Source organism: Stylophora pistillata, chromosome 4, assembly GCF_964205215.1.
Source record: "Stylophora pistillata chromosome 4, jaStyPist1.2, whole genome shotgun sequence".
In the NCBI taxonomy this organism is placed as follows: Eukaryota; Metazoa; Cnidaria; class Anthozoa; order Scleractinia; family Pocilloporidae; genus Stylophora; species Stylophora pistillata.
The window spans coordinates 4,248,135-4,262,768 of NC_142522.1; the positions used below are offsets into that span (position 1 = coordinate 4,248,135).

The window sequence follows — 14,634 nt, forward strand, 5'->3', positions numbered from 1 at the left end:
TACCATTTGTGCTGTTGCATCTCTTGTATGCCTATAACTACCTTGTGGTGTAAGTAGATAACTTATTTGTGCCAGATTGTTGTATAGTGTCATCTCTCTTCCTTTTATTTTATTTAAAAATTCATCTTATGTATGGAAGGGAAGTACTGTTCTAGCTTTGTCAGCATGGGTGATGATACTTACTCGGTGGGAGTGTTATTACTCTGTGCCATTCATGTACCATCTGTGCTGTTGCATCTTTTGTATGCCTACAACTACCTTGTGGTGTTATAGATAACTTATTTGTGCCAGATTGTTTTATACTGTCATCTCTCTTCCTTTTATTTTATTTAAGGATTTATTTAATGATGGTTTTCCTTTGGCCTTTGTTATGGGTCTTGCTGATGTATAGACTCTGTCAGACATGGCTTGAAATTCATTCATCTGTTGGAAATTCATTCATCTGTTGGATGATTTTCCAATTATTGCCCCAGAAAAGCAACTTTGTCTGACTCTGCTAGATTTGTTTATCGATCTTGGTTCAGATGTTGGCATTCCCATAGCACCTGAGAAAACCTGCGACCCTCTTACTACGTTATCTTTTAAAGGCATTGAACTAGATTCGGTGTTTCAGGAAGCTCGTTTGCCTCCTTAAAAAATACGTACACGTTCTTCTTTGATTTCAGAATTTTGCTTAGGAAGAAGGTCGCCCAGCGGGAGAGACGATCTTTAATGGGCCTTTTAAATTTTGCTTGTTCCCATCGTTTAGCTTCTCTACCTGACCCCACTAAATCTGAAATGATCAAACTCGCATTGCGGGTTACAGTAAAATGATCCCTTCGAGAGACACTCGGTTACCCATTACTCGGTTACCCATTACTAGAAAATATCATATTGGCCTGCGAACAAACTCAATCATCAAAAAAAAAAAAAATTAGCTCAGGCCATGTATGCTGTTGCGTTCTTTGCGGCTCTTAGACCCACAGATCAGGGATTTTGGATGCGGAAACTCTAATGCATTTCCGCGATATTTATGAACCTCCACAATGGGGTCTCTGTGAGCCTTCCAGGCGTAGCTCAGTACCATTTTCCCATGCGTGCAGGGGGATACAGTATAGACATAGTAGACTTTCCCAAACATGGCCCAGATCTGGTGTGCAGGGGCCACTGGTATCTGTGCCATGTTTGTCTTAATATTACAGTGAATATGGAATATTAGAGTATGAACCACCTCTTACACTTACATATATTAAATCTCCTGAGTATAGTACACTCTTATATTGCTTCATTAAACCATGTGTGCGGGGGCCACTTGGTAAAGGGGTTACGCAAAGATAGTTCATTACCTTGTGGAGCTCCACAGTGTATTATCAGTGTTACCCTGAAGGGATTAGGTAGGGCCTACTTAAGAGCATCTGTCCAGGGGCCAACTGTTTCCTAAAGTGGCAAATGTTCTGAGCATAAATTGAATGTGCAATCATAAGCCGCTGTAATTTAGAAATGGTTGCTGAGCAAGGGCCCGCAGTTTGACCTTTTACGTTAGGTTTATTTGGTAGTGCTAGTTTCGGGGACATTAGGGTAAGGGTCCAATGTTTCCACTCTGGGCCACTTTCTCTGGCCTGTAAGTAGGCGGAGTTCTTAAAGTAATTTATTTAACGGTTTGTCATCTCACTCTAGGAGGACCCGCTTAAGGGATGGTTGTGCAAGGGCCAACTGTTTCATAAGCATGACAATAATTTCATTAGTATTAACATGACATTGAATACTAGCTTTCAGTCTATCATTCTCACCAGGGGGCACTAGGCTGGTTTCCTTGCCAGTGTGAGCTGCGTTGTTTTCTTAGAGTAGTTTTTGTTTAGGCACTGTGCATTGCTTGGGCTTCAGGTGAGGCGACCCTGTCTCTCAGATCGATCAGGGCTTTGGCGTGTTTGCCCTCATCTTTGCTGGGATTAGGTTTTATTTCCGGTTTTACTGTAATTTGATTTGATATTAAAAATAAACGGCCACTCAACTAAGTGGCCAAATTACGGCAAATAAAGGTTGTCCGTTGAATTCTCCCAGCAAACCGAGCTCACCCCTAGCAATGCACAGTGTACAGCACTAGATTATTGGCAAGCGAGCAAGAGGCATAAATGACATTAATTTTATTACCAAAGGGAATAAATTAGTTTATGTAACCTGCTGCGCGTTTTATCATTACCCCTGATGGGTTACATCCGGGACTTACGATAGCAGATACTTAAACATCCGAACATGTGATTTCGGGCCTCTTTTAGTTAAGCTTCAGTGCAGGGCAAACATTTCCCACCCTATTAACCCGCCCATTATTTTCGAGCATTCTCATAGGTGCGTTGAGTTCTCATTCGATGGGTGTTTGCCCTCACCTTTTCTTGGATTAGGTTTTATTTCCGGTTTTACTGTAATTTGATTTGGTATTAAAAATAAACGGCCACTCAACTGAGTGGCCAAATTACGGAAAATAAAGGTTGTCTGTTGAATTCTCCCAGCAAACCGAGCTCACCCCTAGCAATGCACAGTGTTCAGCACTAGGTTATTGGCAGGCGAGCAAGAGGCATAATTACCATTTCTGCCGTTGTAGCCCAGTATATACATAGAAGTATAAAGCCAACGAATCTGAAAAAAAATACCATAGTTTTAATTACCTTTCTGCATTTAATTGATTTCTACAAATCCATCACAGAGATTTCCAAAGTCTCAAACACGAGTAAATTGCTCTACGACGGAAAATCGATGGAAACAAGCGGATCTGTCGCAAGTTGTCGTCACCGATGAACCATGTCAACTTTCCTTATACGCGCAAACCTTTTCAAGTTGTGCATTTTTTTTAGCTATACATTAATTTTAGAAGTCGTATTCGGTCCTTGTGGTACGAAATTTTCATGGTCAAGTATTTAACATTATTTGAAAGGTAACACGAGTATCCAGCCACTTTTTTTTGCGAAACATATCACTCAGCATGCAATTATTGAAATTATTCTCGATGAAATTTCATTTTATTTTTCAAACAAAAGCCAATTTAATTTTGAATTCCTCATTTCTTTCTACTTGAAAAGACCAACTGCTTACTCTCACGGAAAATATGTAAATAATATTTTGCGATTTAAATCTTGAGCACACTAAATTTGAAATCGCACAAAGATGGAATGAGAGATCTGACTTTTTCGGGGATCTGAAGTTTGAGTTTTCAAGGTCTGAAGTTTAGTGACACCCTCGTCAGGCATAGATAGTTACTTCTTTGGTTCTTAGTGGTAATTTTTTTTCGTTAAAAAGAGGTTCAAATCGAAGTCCGACTCAAAATCCGTAACTCAAACACGAATCCAAACTCGATGGTTCGCGCTTTCCTTTGTTACTTTAATCCCGATAGGTGATTGTTTTGAGTTGATCTTCATTGCTCCTTATGCATTTAAATCGCTTGGTAACCATTTAACAATATAGGAAAGTGATCGGATATCCCAGAGGACATAATGCTCACACCGTGAAGCCATTCCGGGTGATGCACCAAACGTGATCAAGAGAGCTTTTTGCATGACACGGGCCTGATAATTTCATGGAAGAGTTAAATATCTGAGTGTTTTTTATTTTTTTTACCTTTTCCGGCTCTTAGCAGGATGCTTTGACGATTGTTATTTCCATCAATTACATATGATATACTAGCTATTGAAATCTGGTCAAATTTTCAGCGAACTACAGTTGCAAGAAAGAAACAAAAAGACATCCGCTTCTTTCCCTTTCACTGAGACGAAATTTTTTATAATCGTTTTGCAAAAGAAAGTAGAAACATGTGCATGATTTGAGCTTGTAATTGAAACTGTCTGTCTAGTAGAAAATCAGTAATAAAGAGAGAGAGAGAGTTCGTAATAGAATGTTTGATTTAAGTAGAACCACTTTCTTGATAGAATATTTGATCTAATAAGTATCGCTGCTTTCTGGCAATGACTGAGTGTCACTGTTTTTTTTTTTCTTCAAGCTATCTCTTACATTTTAGTACCCGATTGCAAATTGTTGGTTATAAGTTAGAGTACATCCGACAACAATTTTGACGGCCGGATATGTGGGAGATACTCAGAAATTAGTTCTGCATTCATGCAATGTTTTTGTTTAACTTGAAAAAAACAGTTATTATAAAGGCTGAGGTAGGTTTTCTTTTTGGAGCGTGAGCCAATGTCTTTATCTAACCTGTCATATGACATTTACACGTACACAGTCAACCTTTTCAGTTTTTACAATTTAAATTAGCCTTGCTGGGGATTTGATGTCGTTTGCTTTTGTCGTCGGCGAAAGGTGGCTCATACATGCGTTTCCGAGTAACTGTCACTACTATCCGCATGTGTTTGCCTTTTTTAACTGACTGGGTATTACATTAGGTAAATCGACATCATCTTTTTCAGTTTTTTACGTTCTGAACATGGTTCTCAAGGCAATTGTTTGCGTCCTTCTCGCGAGTCAAGTATTTAGTATTGGTAGGTCTCTGCTTATACTTATTCTATCGTGTTAGGAAGCCTTTCCTGAATATTTCCACACATTTTACCCGGTTACCAATTTCTTGATTCGTACTCAACGGGGCATACTCCCTGGCTTCTTTTCTTTGTTTTCCAATCGAAAACTTCGACTTTTTGGGACGAGATTCCATTCGAAAAGGACGATAAGGAAAGAGTTGACGACGAACCACCTTATGGTGGAACCATTTCATTTATTCATTTCATGCTATTCCATCTCTCTAGGATTTAAAGTTCTCTAGATAAAAGTCCATCATTTTCTCCGCCAATTTCTTCTCCCCCAACATTTTAATTGTATAGTTTCAACCGAACAAGACGCGTTTCTCACGAGACCTTTTGGATATTTCATTATACCCTTGGCTTTTCTCCCCCTTTTTTCTCTTGATTTAGGTCTGATTGTTCTGTTTTGTTTTTAGATAATTTTGTTATTGTTATTGTTTCTGTTTTTGTTTTTGTTTTGATTTTATTTTTCTCAATTGTTGTTTTTTGCTGATCCCGGCAGGTTTGGGGATCTTTTGCTCTAAACCATTCATGCTCATGTAGAAAACTCATTCCCAGTTTAAATAGCTTAAAATTTGTCTATCATTCTTTGTTTACAGACGTCATAGACTATGTGCCCGTCGGATGTTACAACGACATACGCTCAGATAGGGCCTTGCCTACAATGCTCGCAAACTATCGCGTGGAAAATGCAAAATGGCCAGATATCTTGGACTGGAGTGATTTGGAAAACTCTGTCATAAAAAGATGCGCCACTAAGGTTTGCCGGATTGTTGTTGCAGATATTTTTGTCGTTGTTGATGTTTTCCACAATAGCTGCAAAGAGTAAAAAGTTGGCTTCAGTACTTGTACAGTCAGCTTTCGAATTCGCAACGATGTTTACGGTCGTCTTTGTAACTTTATGTTTTCTCTATTCATACAGCTCCATAAGCCGCCTATTTAAGATACACACTGAAATGAAATTTTCAAAGTGTCATATATGAAATATGACAAAAATTTTTTGGTCCTATTTAGGCTAAAGAAAGGGGCTTTTCATTTTTCGGAGTCCAATTCTATGGAGAGTGTTGGAGTGGATCAGCAGGTCAAAGTACCTATACTAAACACGGTTTATCAAAGAGATGCACCACGACAGCTCCATATGTGGGAAAAGCTAACGCTAACTTCGTGTACATGCTTACTGAAGGTTCGTAACTACTGGCAATAGTTTACACTGATGTCTATCATACTTTTGATTACTAAAAAATGAGTCTCCTCCTTTGCCAGTTAATAAACAGGTGGCTGGTGGAGTTAAGAGTGCATGTTACCCAGCCGTTACCTGGAAGGCACGTGCTTTAACCAAGTCAAATCCTAGCTCTTTATTTCCTTATCATTTTTTAGTTATTCTTATCAGTTGTTTTCAATGATTTGTTTGCTCCGTTTTTACTTACAAAGACCACTTCGTATTATTTATCTTTCAATAGTGTATTAATTAAGTTGGACCCAAACAACCATAACTTGATAAGTTATTTTCTTCATAAGCCTTTCCTTTCGCTCGTTGTCTGTAGGTCTGATTATGGTTTTGTTTAATAATACTTCACGTAATAATAATCCGTGCACAAAAAAAAAACAATGCAAATTCAATTTTAACTATGGAGTTCTTGAGCAGATCAAGCAGGAAGGAGGTTTGCGTGTGTTCTAGCACTATTGTCATCACCATACTGTAAGATTTGAGGTCTCAAGCGTCCTTATGCGATTTAGTAACTATTTAACAACTATGACCGAAGTGGAGTTGGTAAGTGGTGGATATTTACCGAGCCGCGAAGCGGCCAGGTAAATATCTACCGCTAACTTGACCGACAGTGAGGTGAATAGTTGTTTTAGTATCTACTATAACAGTGAGATAATATACACCACCAAAGATTGATTTGAGTGATTTCTTCGCTTGTCATGGGTGCAAACGGGACGCCATTTTTTCTCGAGTTGCTCGGAGGTAAATAGCAAAGGATATTCGGAGTTTGACTGTCCAATCAGAGCGCGCCTTCAACACTATCCACTGTTTTAGTATATATTGAACACCAACATTTCCTCTTTGGTGTATACTTAATGCAAATTCTGCTATCATTCTTACGCAGAAAATGAATGTAAAACCTACAACATTTTTGACGACGCCTCCCGATCTCAGTTTCATGTAACTTACTTGGAACACCCGATTAGATGCGACAATGGAAAGTTGGATGAAAACCGCTGGTATAGATTTACTGGCCAATCAGGAACTGCAATGGCAGACAAATGTGTCCCATCCAGCAGGTGTCAGACTCTTGGTACAGGATGGTAAAGCGGATCTTACCCTCAGGTTATCATCAGTTCAAATTTGGATTATCTCTTTGTTTCATATGGATCTATTTTTAGTGACAGTCTGAATATAACGAAGGAGCGGCTTGTTTACTCAAAGTAAAACGTCAACACATGGGAAATGGTCAAGTAGTTTTGTTGGTAAATATATCATTCATTATCCCTCACTAGATGAAGTTAGTCAATTCATGTCGCTTGGGGAATTTTTTTGAAGAGAAAATCTCTTCACGTTGCGATAAACATGTACTGACCACAGCACTATTTTCGAAACATCATGTTGGAAGATAAAAGAACTAACTTGCACCCAAGGTTATCATCTCCAAACTTAGTACCCTCTTCATTCTTTTTTCTGGTTAAGAAAAACTCAAATCAAACCAAAATTCGAAAACAAGTGAATAATATGAATGCCATATCAACATACATTGACCAGTTTCCATCTCATTTTTTCTTTATGTGCTTTTTTGAAGGTTTCCGAAGGAATTCAAGCAGGGGATGCTTGCTTCAACTGGCTTAGCAATTGTTGTGGAAGAAAAGTCGACATTCAGATTCGAAACTGTTCATCTTTTTTCGTGTACAAGCTGAACAACAAGATCAGCTGCGCGTATGCATATTGTGGAAATGGGCAGTGAAAAGGAGAGGTCTTCAGTAATGAAATGGGAAAAGAGCTGATCCACTGTATCAGCGAGTCATTTTTACTCATTACTATCTACTGAACACAACTGATATGAAAATAAAATTGTCCTTCACAACCTTGCATCACCCTTTCATCCCTACCATCTTTGCATTCGCCATGGGTTTCCACTTCCGTTTCCGTTTCACTTCCGTTTGGGATCTCATTTCTGTCTACAGACCCTTCGATCTTTAGGAGTGGCTACAAATTCAAATTCTCCATAGACAGTATCACCCCTAAATCAAACATTAAACTTACGAAAATAAAAGAAAATGATCACCAACTTCTAGTTCTCGATTTTTCGCCAAATTTTCCCTAGAAAAACTAGGAAATGTATATATAGACATTTGTGTCCTTTCCATCGATGAGGTAGTATCATACAGACTCCGTGGAGCAGTATATTTCGCCTTCCCTTCCTCTTTCCACTTTCCTAACTATGTTTTACTTATTAAGGAGTGTTTTCCAATGCCTTTCCTCTTAGTTCCAGATTTAAACCTCTTGAGCTTTCCTTTATTTTGCTTTGATCACTTTTTTGAGCCAGTCTCCCTGAAAACTCCACTCGTTTAATCAACGCCCAAAATACTTTTAATTTCCATTGATGCTTTAGATTGCAACTTCGTCCGTTAGAGTATTATGTTCATTTTTATCTTTAGTTGCAGCTTTATTCACGGCTGAATTAAAACTTTCTAGATTAGGAATGAAGAGAATTCTGTATGTCTAGGGAAAGCTGATACATCTTACTGGAACTTTTGTAAATCCAACAACAAATTATCAAAAGTGCACCAAGGTATTTGTCACGCGACAAATTCAAACTCGAAGAATCTTCACCGATCCAATCAATGCATCTGCCGTTTGTTTAACTCTTCGGAATTTTTCATTGTGTGGATAATTATATCCGCTTTAGAATTAAGAACAATTACTCGTGACTGCTTTGCACTTTAACGAAAATATCTCGTCCTATTGAGTATTCAAAAGTGAAAAAGCGAATTTCCGGTCAGATTATGAATGTTGATTCTTCGGGTTAATTTATGATGAGTAAAAACGTGTCCGGTTCATCTTCGGCCGATAAAGTTTTTAATAAAATTTGTTTTCGCAGCTGTGGCGGACTGCCTGTCAGAATGGCATTGTGATTTACATCCAATTGTCACTCTGTAATGACTCCTCTGTCAAAGATTATATTGGTGAAAGAAAAGGAATAAGCATTTTCTAACGGAAGAATGGAAAGAGTTACCAGAACAATACTGGTAATGATGATAAGCTAAGTTAATAATCACCGCCGTTTTGACTAGTTATATTAAGTTCCAAAAACAAATTTTCAGTATTCAGTCAAATTTCAACCATTAAATTAAATAAAATCGTTAAAAGAGTGACACCGACATGTGTCATTGAACGTGTGAAGTGCTAAGTTAACAATATGTTATTAGCAGGTGTCGCGTTGACAAATTCAAGTTCTCTTTGTAGAGCCAACTTCTTTCAATCCTCTGTAGACAGTGTCAACTACCAAAATACGGTTGCAACCTACACAATACCGTGTTGGCGGTTTTGTTTGTTGATCATGTTCGAGTAGAACAGAATAAGATTGGTTTGAAAGGCAGATAAAGGGTCAAACCTTAACAAAGCGTTGTTGCAACCCAACAGCAATGATCACTCCTCGGTTTCTTTTGTTGCAGGTATTTCTTAGTTGTTTAACAGCGGCTAAAGACAATGAGAAAATTGATTTACTCCAAGATGACGAAGGTAAAGACTGCTGAAAAATACTGTGTAAAAAAATAATAATTGTATTTGCCGGATAAAATGTATATACGCTTCCTCAAGGAACTCTTTAGATTAACCTTAGAATTTTAACCGTACGCAGTACAATTCTGATTCATAATATGTATGTAAATAGCCAACAAGCTTCGCACCCCGCGAACACTTTAAAAATTAAAGATGAAGAGCTTTCTTTTGTTTGGAAATTATCTTTACATGCAAGAAAATGGACGTTGTAGATCTATCACCACGCGCTTACCAAAAACGAGCATTGTTCACATTCACTTGACGATCCGTTTTTCTTTTCGACATTGCCTGATAACTCTTTTTTGTGCGACTATTCAATTTACAAACATGCTATTTAAAAATTAAGGAATCACCTAATGCGGCCCATCCATACAAGCGACCAGTGTGAAACACCTGAGAGATAATACCAGATTCATACATTTTATCCTCGGCGTTCGCGAATTATTTTTAATAAAGCCACAGTTCGGCGGCTGTTGTGTTCTAGCTTGCTTCAATGGGGCACGATAATTTTCATCAAGTGAATAATACGTATTTCCATGTTCTATTTTCAGTTTAAAATAATCTACCAAGATATAATCGGGAAATTATTCTGCCAGGGCTTACCAACCAAAGCTAATCTGGATAACAGTCAGGCGTTCATTCAGTTTTAATCCAAAGTCCAAAAGTCTTAAGTCGCGCGAAAGAGGACGCAATTTAAGCCGCGTACAAACACTGTATTTGATAAAAAGATTCAATACCTTTTTTTTGTGTCATGTTACAAGTTATATGGTATTTCTTTTCAAGTATGATAGGATGGCACGTTTTAGACGCCGATATGTATTCAGCAGTTTCCCATACGATTGGCTAATTTTCTCCTCGCTCTGATGAAGGGCTAACGCTCGAAACGTCAGCTTTTTAACTGTACGTTGGCCAATTCACAATAATTTTAACTTATGAAGGTGTAGTCTGATCGTCCGGGTGAGTGTAGTCCTGAGAAGGACTGTTGTCGGTGGCAGTGACTGACGTTTCGACAACCTGTGCGGAAGTCATCATCAGAGTCAAGTTAACTTAGTTGATATGACCAAATTACCTAATTTTCTACTCCTTTGTTACGATATGTAATCTATGGTAAAAAACCTAACTGAACAGTGTGTGAATTTTGCTACGTAGTGAAGGTAGGCAACGTAGATAACTTTTTGAGAATTTTTTCTTCTTTCAGAAAGTAACATAAAAAAGTGAAAGAGATTGCGAAATATTAGCGACTGATATGGATTATAGTGAAGAAATTTAAAATGCCGGGCTAGAAACTCACACGAGGCACACTAAATTAACAATTGGTTCATGCTTTAGCGTGCACTATCGATTTATGGAGCACGCGGGAAGTTTGGAGAGCACGAAAGAAGCGTAAGAGTTGCCCGAGGCGATAACCGAGGGCAACTCTAGCTTCTTGAGTGCTCTCCAAGCTTCCCACGTGCTCCATAACTCGATAGTGCACAGCTGAAAGCATGAACCAATTGTTTTAGAACATAGCCGGTGGAATTGTGTATCAAATCCGACGCGAAAAACGGACAACAATATCAGTTGAAGCGAATCGTGACGGCGCTGATGCCGAGTCTCCTTTTCCTTTGTTTTTCTCTTTTTCTGCCTCATTTAAGAACTCTAACCCAAGGGAAAAGGTCGAAACATCGTCTTCGTTTACGGACTAGTAGGCCGAGTTTCTGTTTGTATCCATTATTTTCGCGAAATATATTATATTTCCCCGCGCCGACAATGGCCGCTCGCGCGAAAAAAAAAGTTTCTGGCGAAGTCGGATTTGCTGACGCCATCAGCGTGCACTATCGGGATTTTGAGCACGCTTACGTATAATGAATTTGATTGCGCGACTCTGCCAGCTATGTTCTAAAACTTCTTTTTTTTTTTTTTGGCGCATCATCTTTCTGATGAAATTCCCATACCAAATGTCACCATAACTTGTAAATAAACCAATTAATTTAAGAGGCTTATACTTTGACAAAGAGCGTATCTGATAGACCAATATTTGGACTGGTACTAATACCACTGATTTTCTTTCATGGGCCAAAGCTATATCTAAAGAGATCATTATTTTGTTTGCGTATTGTTTTAGTCTTTTCTATTTGGTTTTTTTTTCGTATATTTTAGACTTTCATTATGAACAAATTGGTTGCTTTGCGGACAAATTAAACGTACCCAGGCCATTACCACTTCTAGTCAAGAACTATCGCTCCCGACCGTATCAAATCGATTGGAATAACATAAATAACACGATACGAGCCTGTGCCAAAGAAGTAAAGAAGGCCGGTTATGTATACTTTGGTCTTCAGTTCTACGGCGAATGCTGGAGTGGACCACTGGCACACTTGACTTATGACGAAGATGGAGAGTCGACGCGATGTGAAAATGGTGTAGGAAAGCGAAGGGCTAATTTCGTGTACCGGCTCGTTTCAAAAGGTGATAGTACTTGCTAAAGCTGAAAGAGAGCATTTAATTTGATGAAGTGCGCGCGTTGACTCGTCGAAGTGTTATTGCTGCACGAGTTAGTTATTTGTAAAATTCAAATAAAAGGTTGTGAAATCAACGGTTAGACTGCAATCATTTATTATTGGCCCAGTACTTTCTATTGTTACCTCCAAAATTTATTAAAATTGTATAAAAATAAACATTTTTTAAAATTTTGTTCCCCCCTACGACAGGACTCAATCCCCCCAAAAAGAGTTTTTCCTTCCCTTTCATACCCTTTTCAGTTTAATTTAGACTCTGAGTACCTCTTCTTCCAAGAATAATGTCATTGATACCTCGCGTGTAGCTAGAAGGTTTTGGTAGATTGGTTTTATATCTGATAAAGACTCGAGAAACAGGAGTGTTTTTAAGTTATCTAGGAGTTATTCATCCGGGAAGGGGGCCCAAATGTGGAATGCAATCTCTTAACTTAATGCTCTCTGGCCAACTCTGTCTTTCCTCAGAATGTAAAGAATACCGCGTTCTCCAAGCACCTGACCGGTCGATTCATCACTCTTATACTCCTTCGGCCCCGTGCGATATCGGTCTCAAGCCCTCGTGGTACCGATTTCAAGGCCGTGCGGGCACGGCTATCGCCAACAGTTGCCCTAGTAGGTTCAAATGCGGGACCATCGTACCTGGATGGCTTAACGGGCCACTTCCTTCCGTTCAAGATGGAATTGTGTCTAGACAAATTTGCTTTCATCAAGACAGAAACTGCTGCTTCACGAAGACCCAAGCTAGAGTTCGTAATTGCGCAGGATTTTACGTCTTCTATCTTACATCAACGCCATATTGTCAATTGAGATACTGTGGCAATGGAAAAATAGTGAGTTATCATATAAATTTTTTTTTTTTGTTTTGTTTTCTTTTTTTTCCCTGCGTTATTTTCTGTTTAATTTCTCTTTAGTCCTGTTATTTCTTTATTCGAGGTGCTCTGCCATACGAAATTATGGGCTAAACTGAACACTTATGCTTGCTTAAATAACACGTCACAAGGGTTTTTAAATTTTCTCTTGTTTTTGAAGGAGAAAAAGGCTGGTAGTTCAAGTAGTTAGCGTAATTTTTTTTTTTTTGGAACGGTCTAGCCAAATAAAGTCCGAATCTCACATCATGTAATTTGGCAATAATCGCAATCGCGTTGTCGTATAGATACAATGCCTATTGTTTTCTCATGTTGGAAAAAAACATAACTTTAAACCAGTTGGAAAAATTATTTATCTCATAATTTGTTCATGTATTCTATTTTTTAGGGTTGAAGTTCCAGGTAGTTTGCATGGGACTCCATAGGATGTGATACGCAAGGAAGTAAAATTGTTGGCTTCGAATTTTTGTTTCGGTTTTTATTTTTTTTTTTTCAATCATTTATTTATTGATTTTGATCAATTTCAGAAAACACAATAAAGTTGCAGTTGAATAGAGTCGGTTTATCTTGTTACAATGCAAGCACAAGCATACGAACGCATGCGCAGTAGCCCATCTGCCGCTAGATATCTTGTTACGTTGCCATTTGGCTTCACCTGTCACGAGTTTGCTTGGCCAAATTGCCTTGTTTTAATTTCACAGTGAAGCCCTGTTGTCCATGCGGGAGATAATGAAAGTGGAAAATCATAAAAACAGTCAGGAGATTGAGGAGTTTCGTCAGATATTTCAAGAACGTTCGGAAATCTGCAATACTATTTCGCTTATAACCCAACCGAATATTCACTCCTACAACGAAGTGACAACCCTTCGACGGGTTATATTGAGGGAAAGTCGGTTTTAAAGGTTTTGGGACCTAGATAATGTGATGATTTCTTTGGTTTTCCGAAAACACAATTAAAAGTCGGAACAATGTTATTTCTCTATAACGATGTTTGCGCAGCTCTTAAAATAGTTAGTCGCACGCGGAAACTAGTTGAAGAACTTTTATGCATCTCTAAAATGTACACCGATGATGTGAAAATGAAATAATTACTGAATGTTAAAAATTTGTAACCATTTCAATCTAACAAGGTTTTCCGAATGTTTAAATTCAGTGCTGTTTACTGAGAGATTTGTGCTTTTGATTGCTTCAAATAATTGCTGTTTGTATCTGACGTATCTTTTCTTTCACATTTCAAAAGTACTACATTAAGATTTACCACGATTACAGAGTGCCATAGCAATTACCAAAGTACATGGAGCAAAGTGTTCGACCCAAAGAAAAAGAAATGAAAAAACTTAATCGCTATATGCGCACACTGGTCCCGTTCCTCTTAGAATTACCACTGATCTGTTTCCAACTGACGGAGGGTTAACGCTTTTTGGCCTTTTCTTACTATCAACTCAGGTGATAAAGCCAAATTATCTTCTAACATTCTTCATAGATAAAATCCCCGTAAATTGGAAGAAGACAAAAAAAAAAATGAAAATGACAAAAAAAGTTGAAAATGACAAATAAAGTTGAAAAATGACAAAAAAAAGTTGAAAATGACATCAAAATGACGTGTGCCACTATGCGTAAACATTAAGCGCTTCTCACATAGTTTTTCTTATCGATGACAGAGTTCTTTTCAGGAACTATATTGTCATGTATTCATGACTGCTAGTAAACAGTGTAAAAAGAACTTTTAATGAGTTACTCTTTAGGAGCCAGATGCATTACAATGCTTTCCCCTCGAGAGTTTAAAATCGGCGTCATAATTGATCACCTAGAAATTACATAAAGTAATTTACCGTTCACTGGGCGAGTTTCGCCGAAACTCAGTTTCGAGTTCTTTTTTTGCAGGAAGTTGGAACCATTAGAAAAAAATTACCATCTTTTATTCTATTTCTTGCGATTTAATGTTTTTTTTCAATTCAAGTATGTAACTAGGATGAAGAAAGAAGCCGGTACCTTTTAGC

At 38.1% G+C, this 14,634-nt stretch overlaps 2 protein-coding genes across 2 annotated transcripts; both read left to right on the plus strand.

Moving 5' to 3' along the window:
- Window positions 1-4,260: 4,260 nt before the first annotated feature.
- On the plus strand, window positions 4,261-7,595 carry LOC148732070 (uncharacterized). The gene is made up of 5 exons (XM_088756390.1): window positions 4,261-4,460; window positions 5,096-5,256; window positions 5,511-5,679; window positions 6,608-6,828; window positions 7,295-7,595. The coding sequence occupies exons 1-4, from the start codon at window positions 4,406-4,408 to the stop codon at window positions 6,808-6,810; spliced, it is 588 nt and encodes a 195-aa protein (XP_088612516.1). The 5' UTR covers window positions 4,261-4,405; the 3' UTR covers window positions 6,811-6,828; window positions 7,295-7,595.
- Window positions 7,596-8,969: 1,374 nt separating this feature from the next.
- LOC111327036 (uromodulin) lies at window positions 8,970-13,190 on the plus strand. Its single transcript, XM_022931121.2, has 4 exons — window positions 8,970-9,234; window positions 11,413-11,721; window positions 12,234-12,598; window positions 13,023-13,190. The coding sequence occupies exons 1-4, from the start codon at window positions 9,138-9,140 to the stop codon at window positions 13,026-13,028; spliced, it is 777 nt and encodes a 258-aa protein (XP_022786856.2). The 5' UTR covers window positions 8,970-9,137; the 3' UTR covers window positions 13,029-13,190.
- Window positions 13,191-14,634: the final 1,444 nt, after the last annotated feature.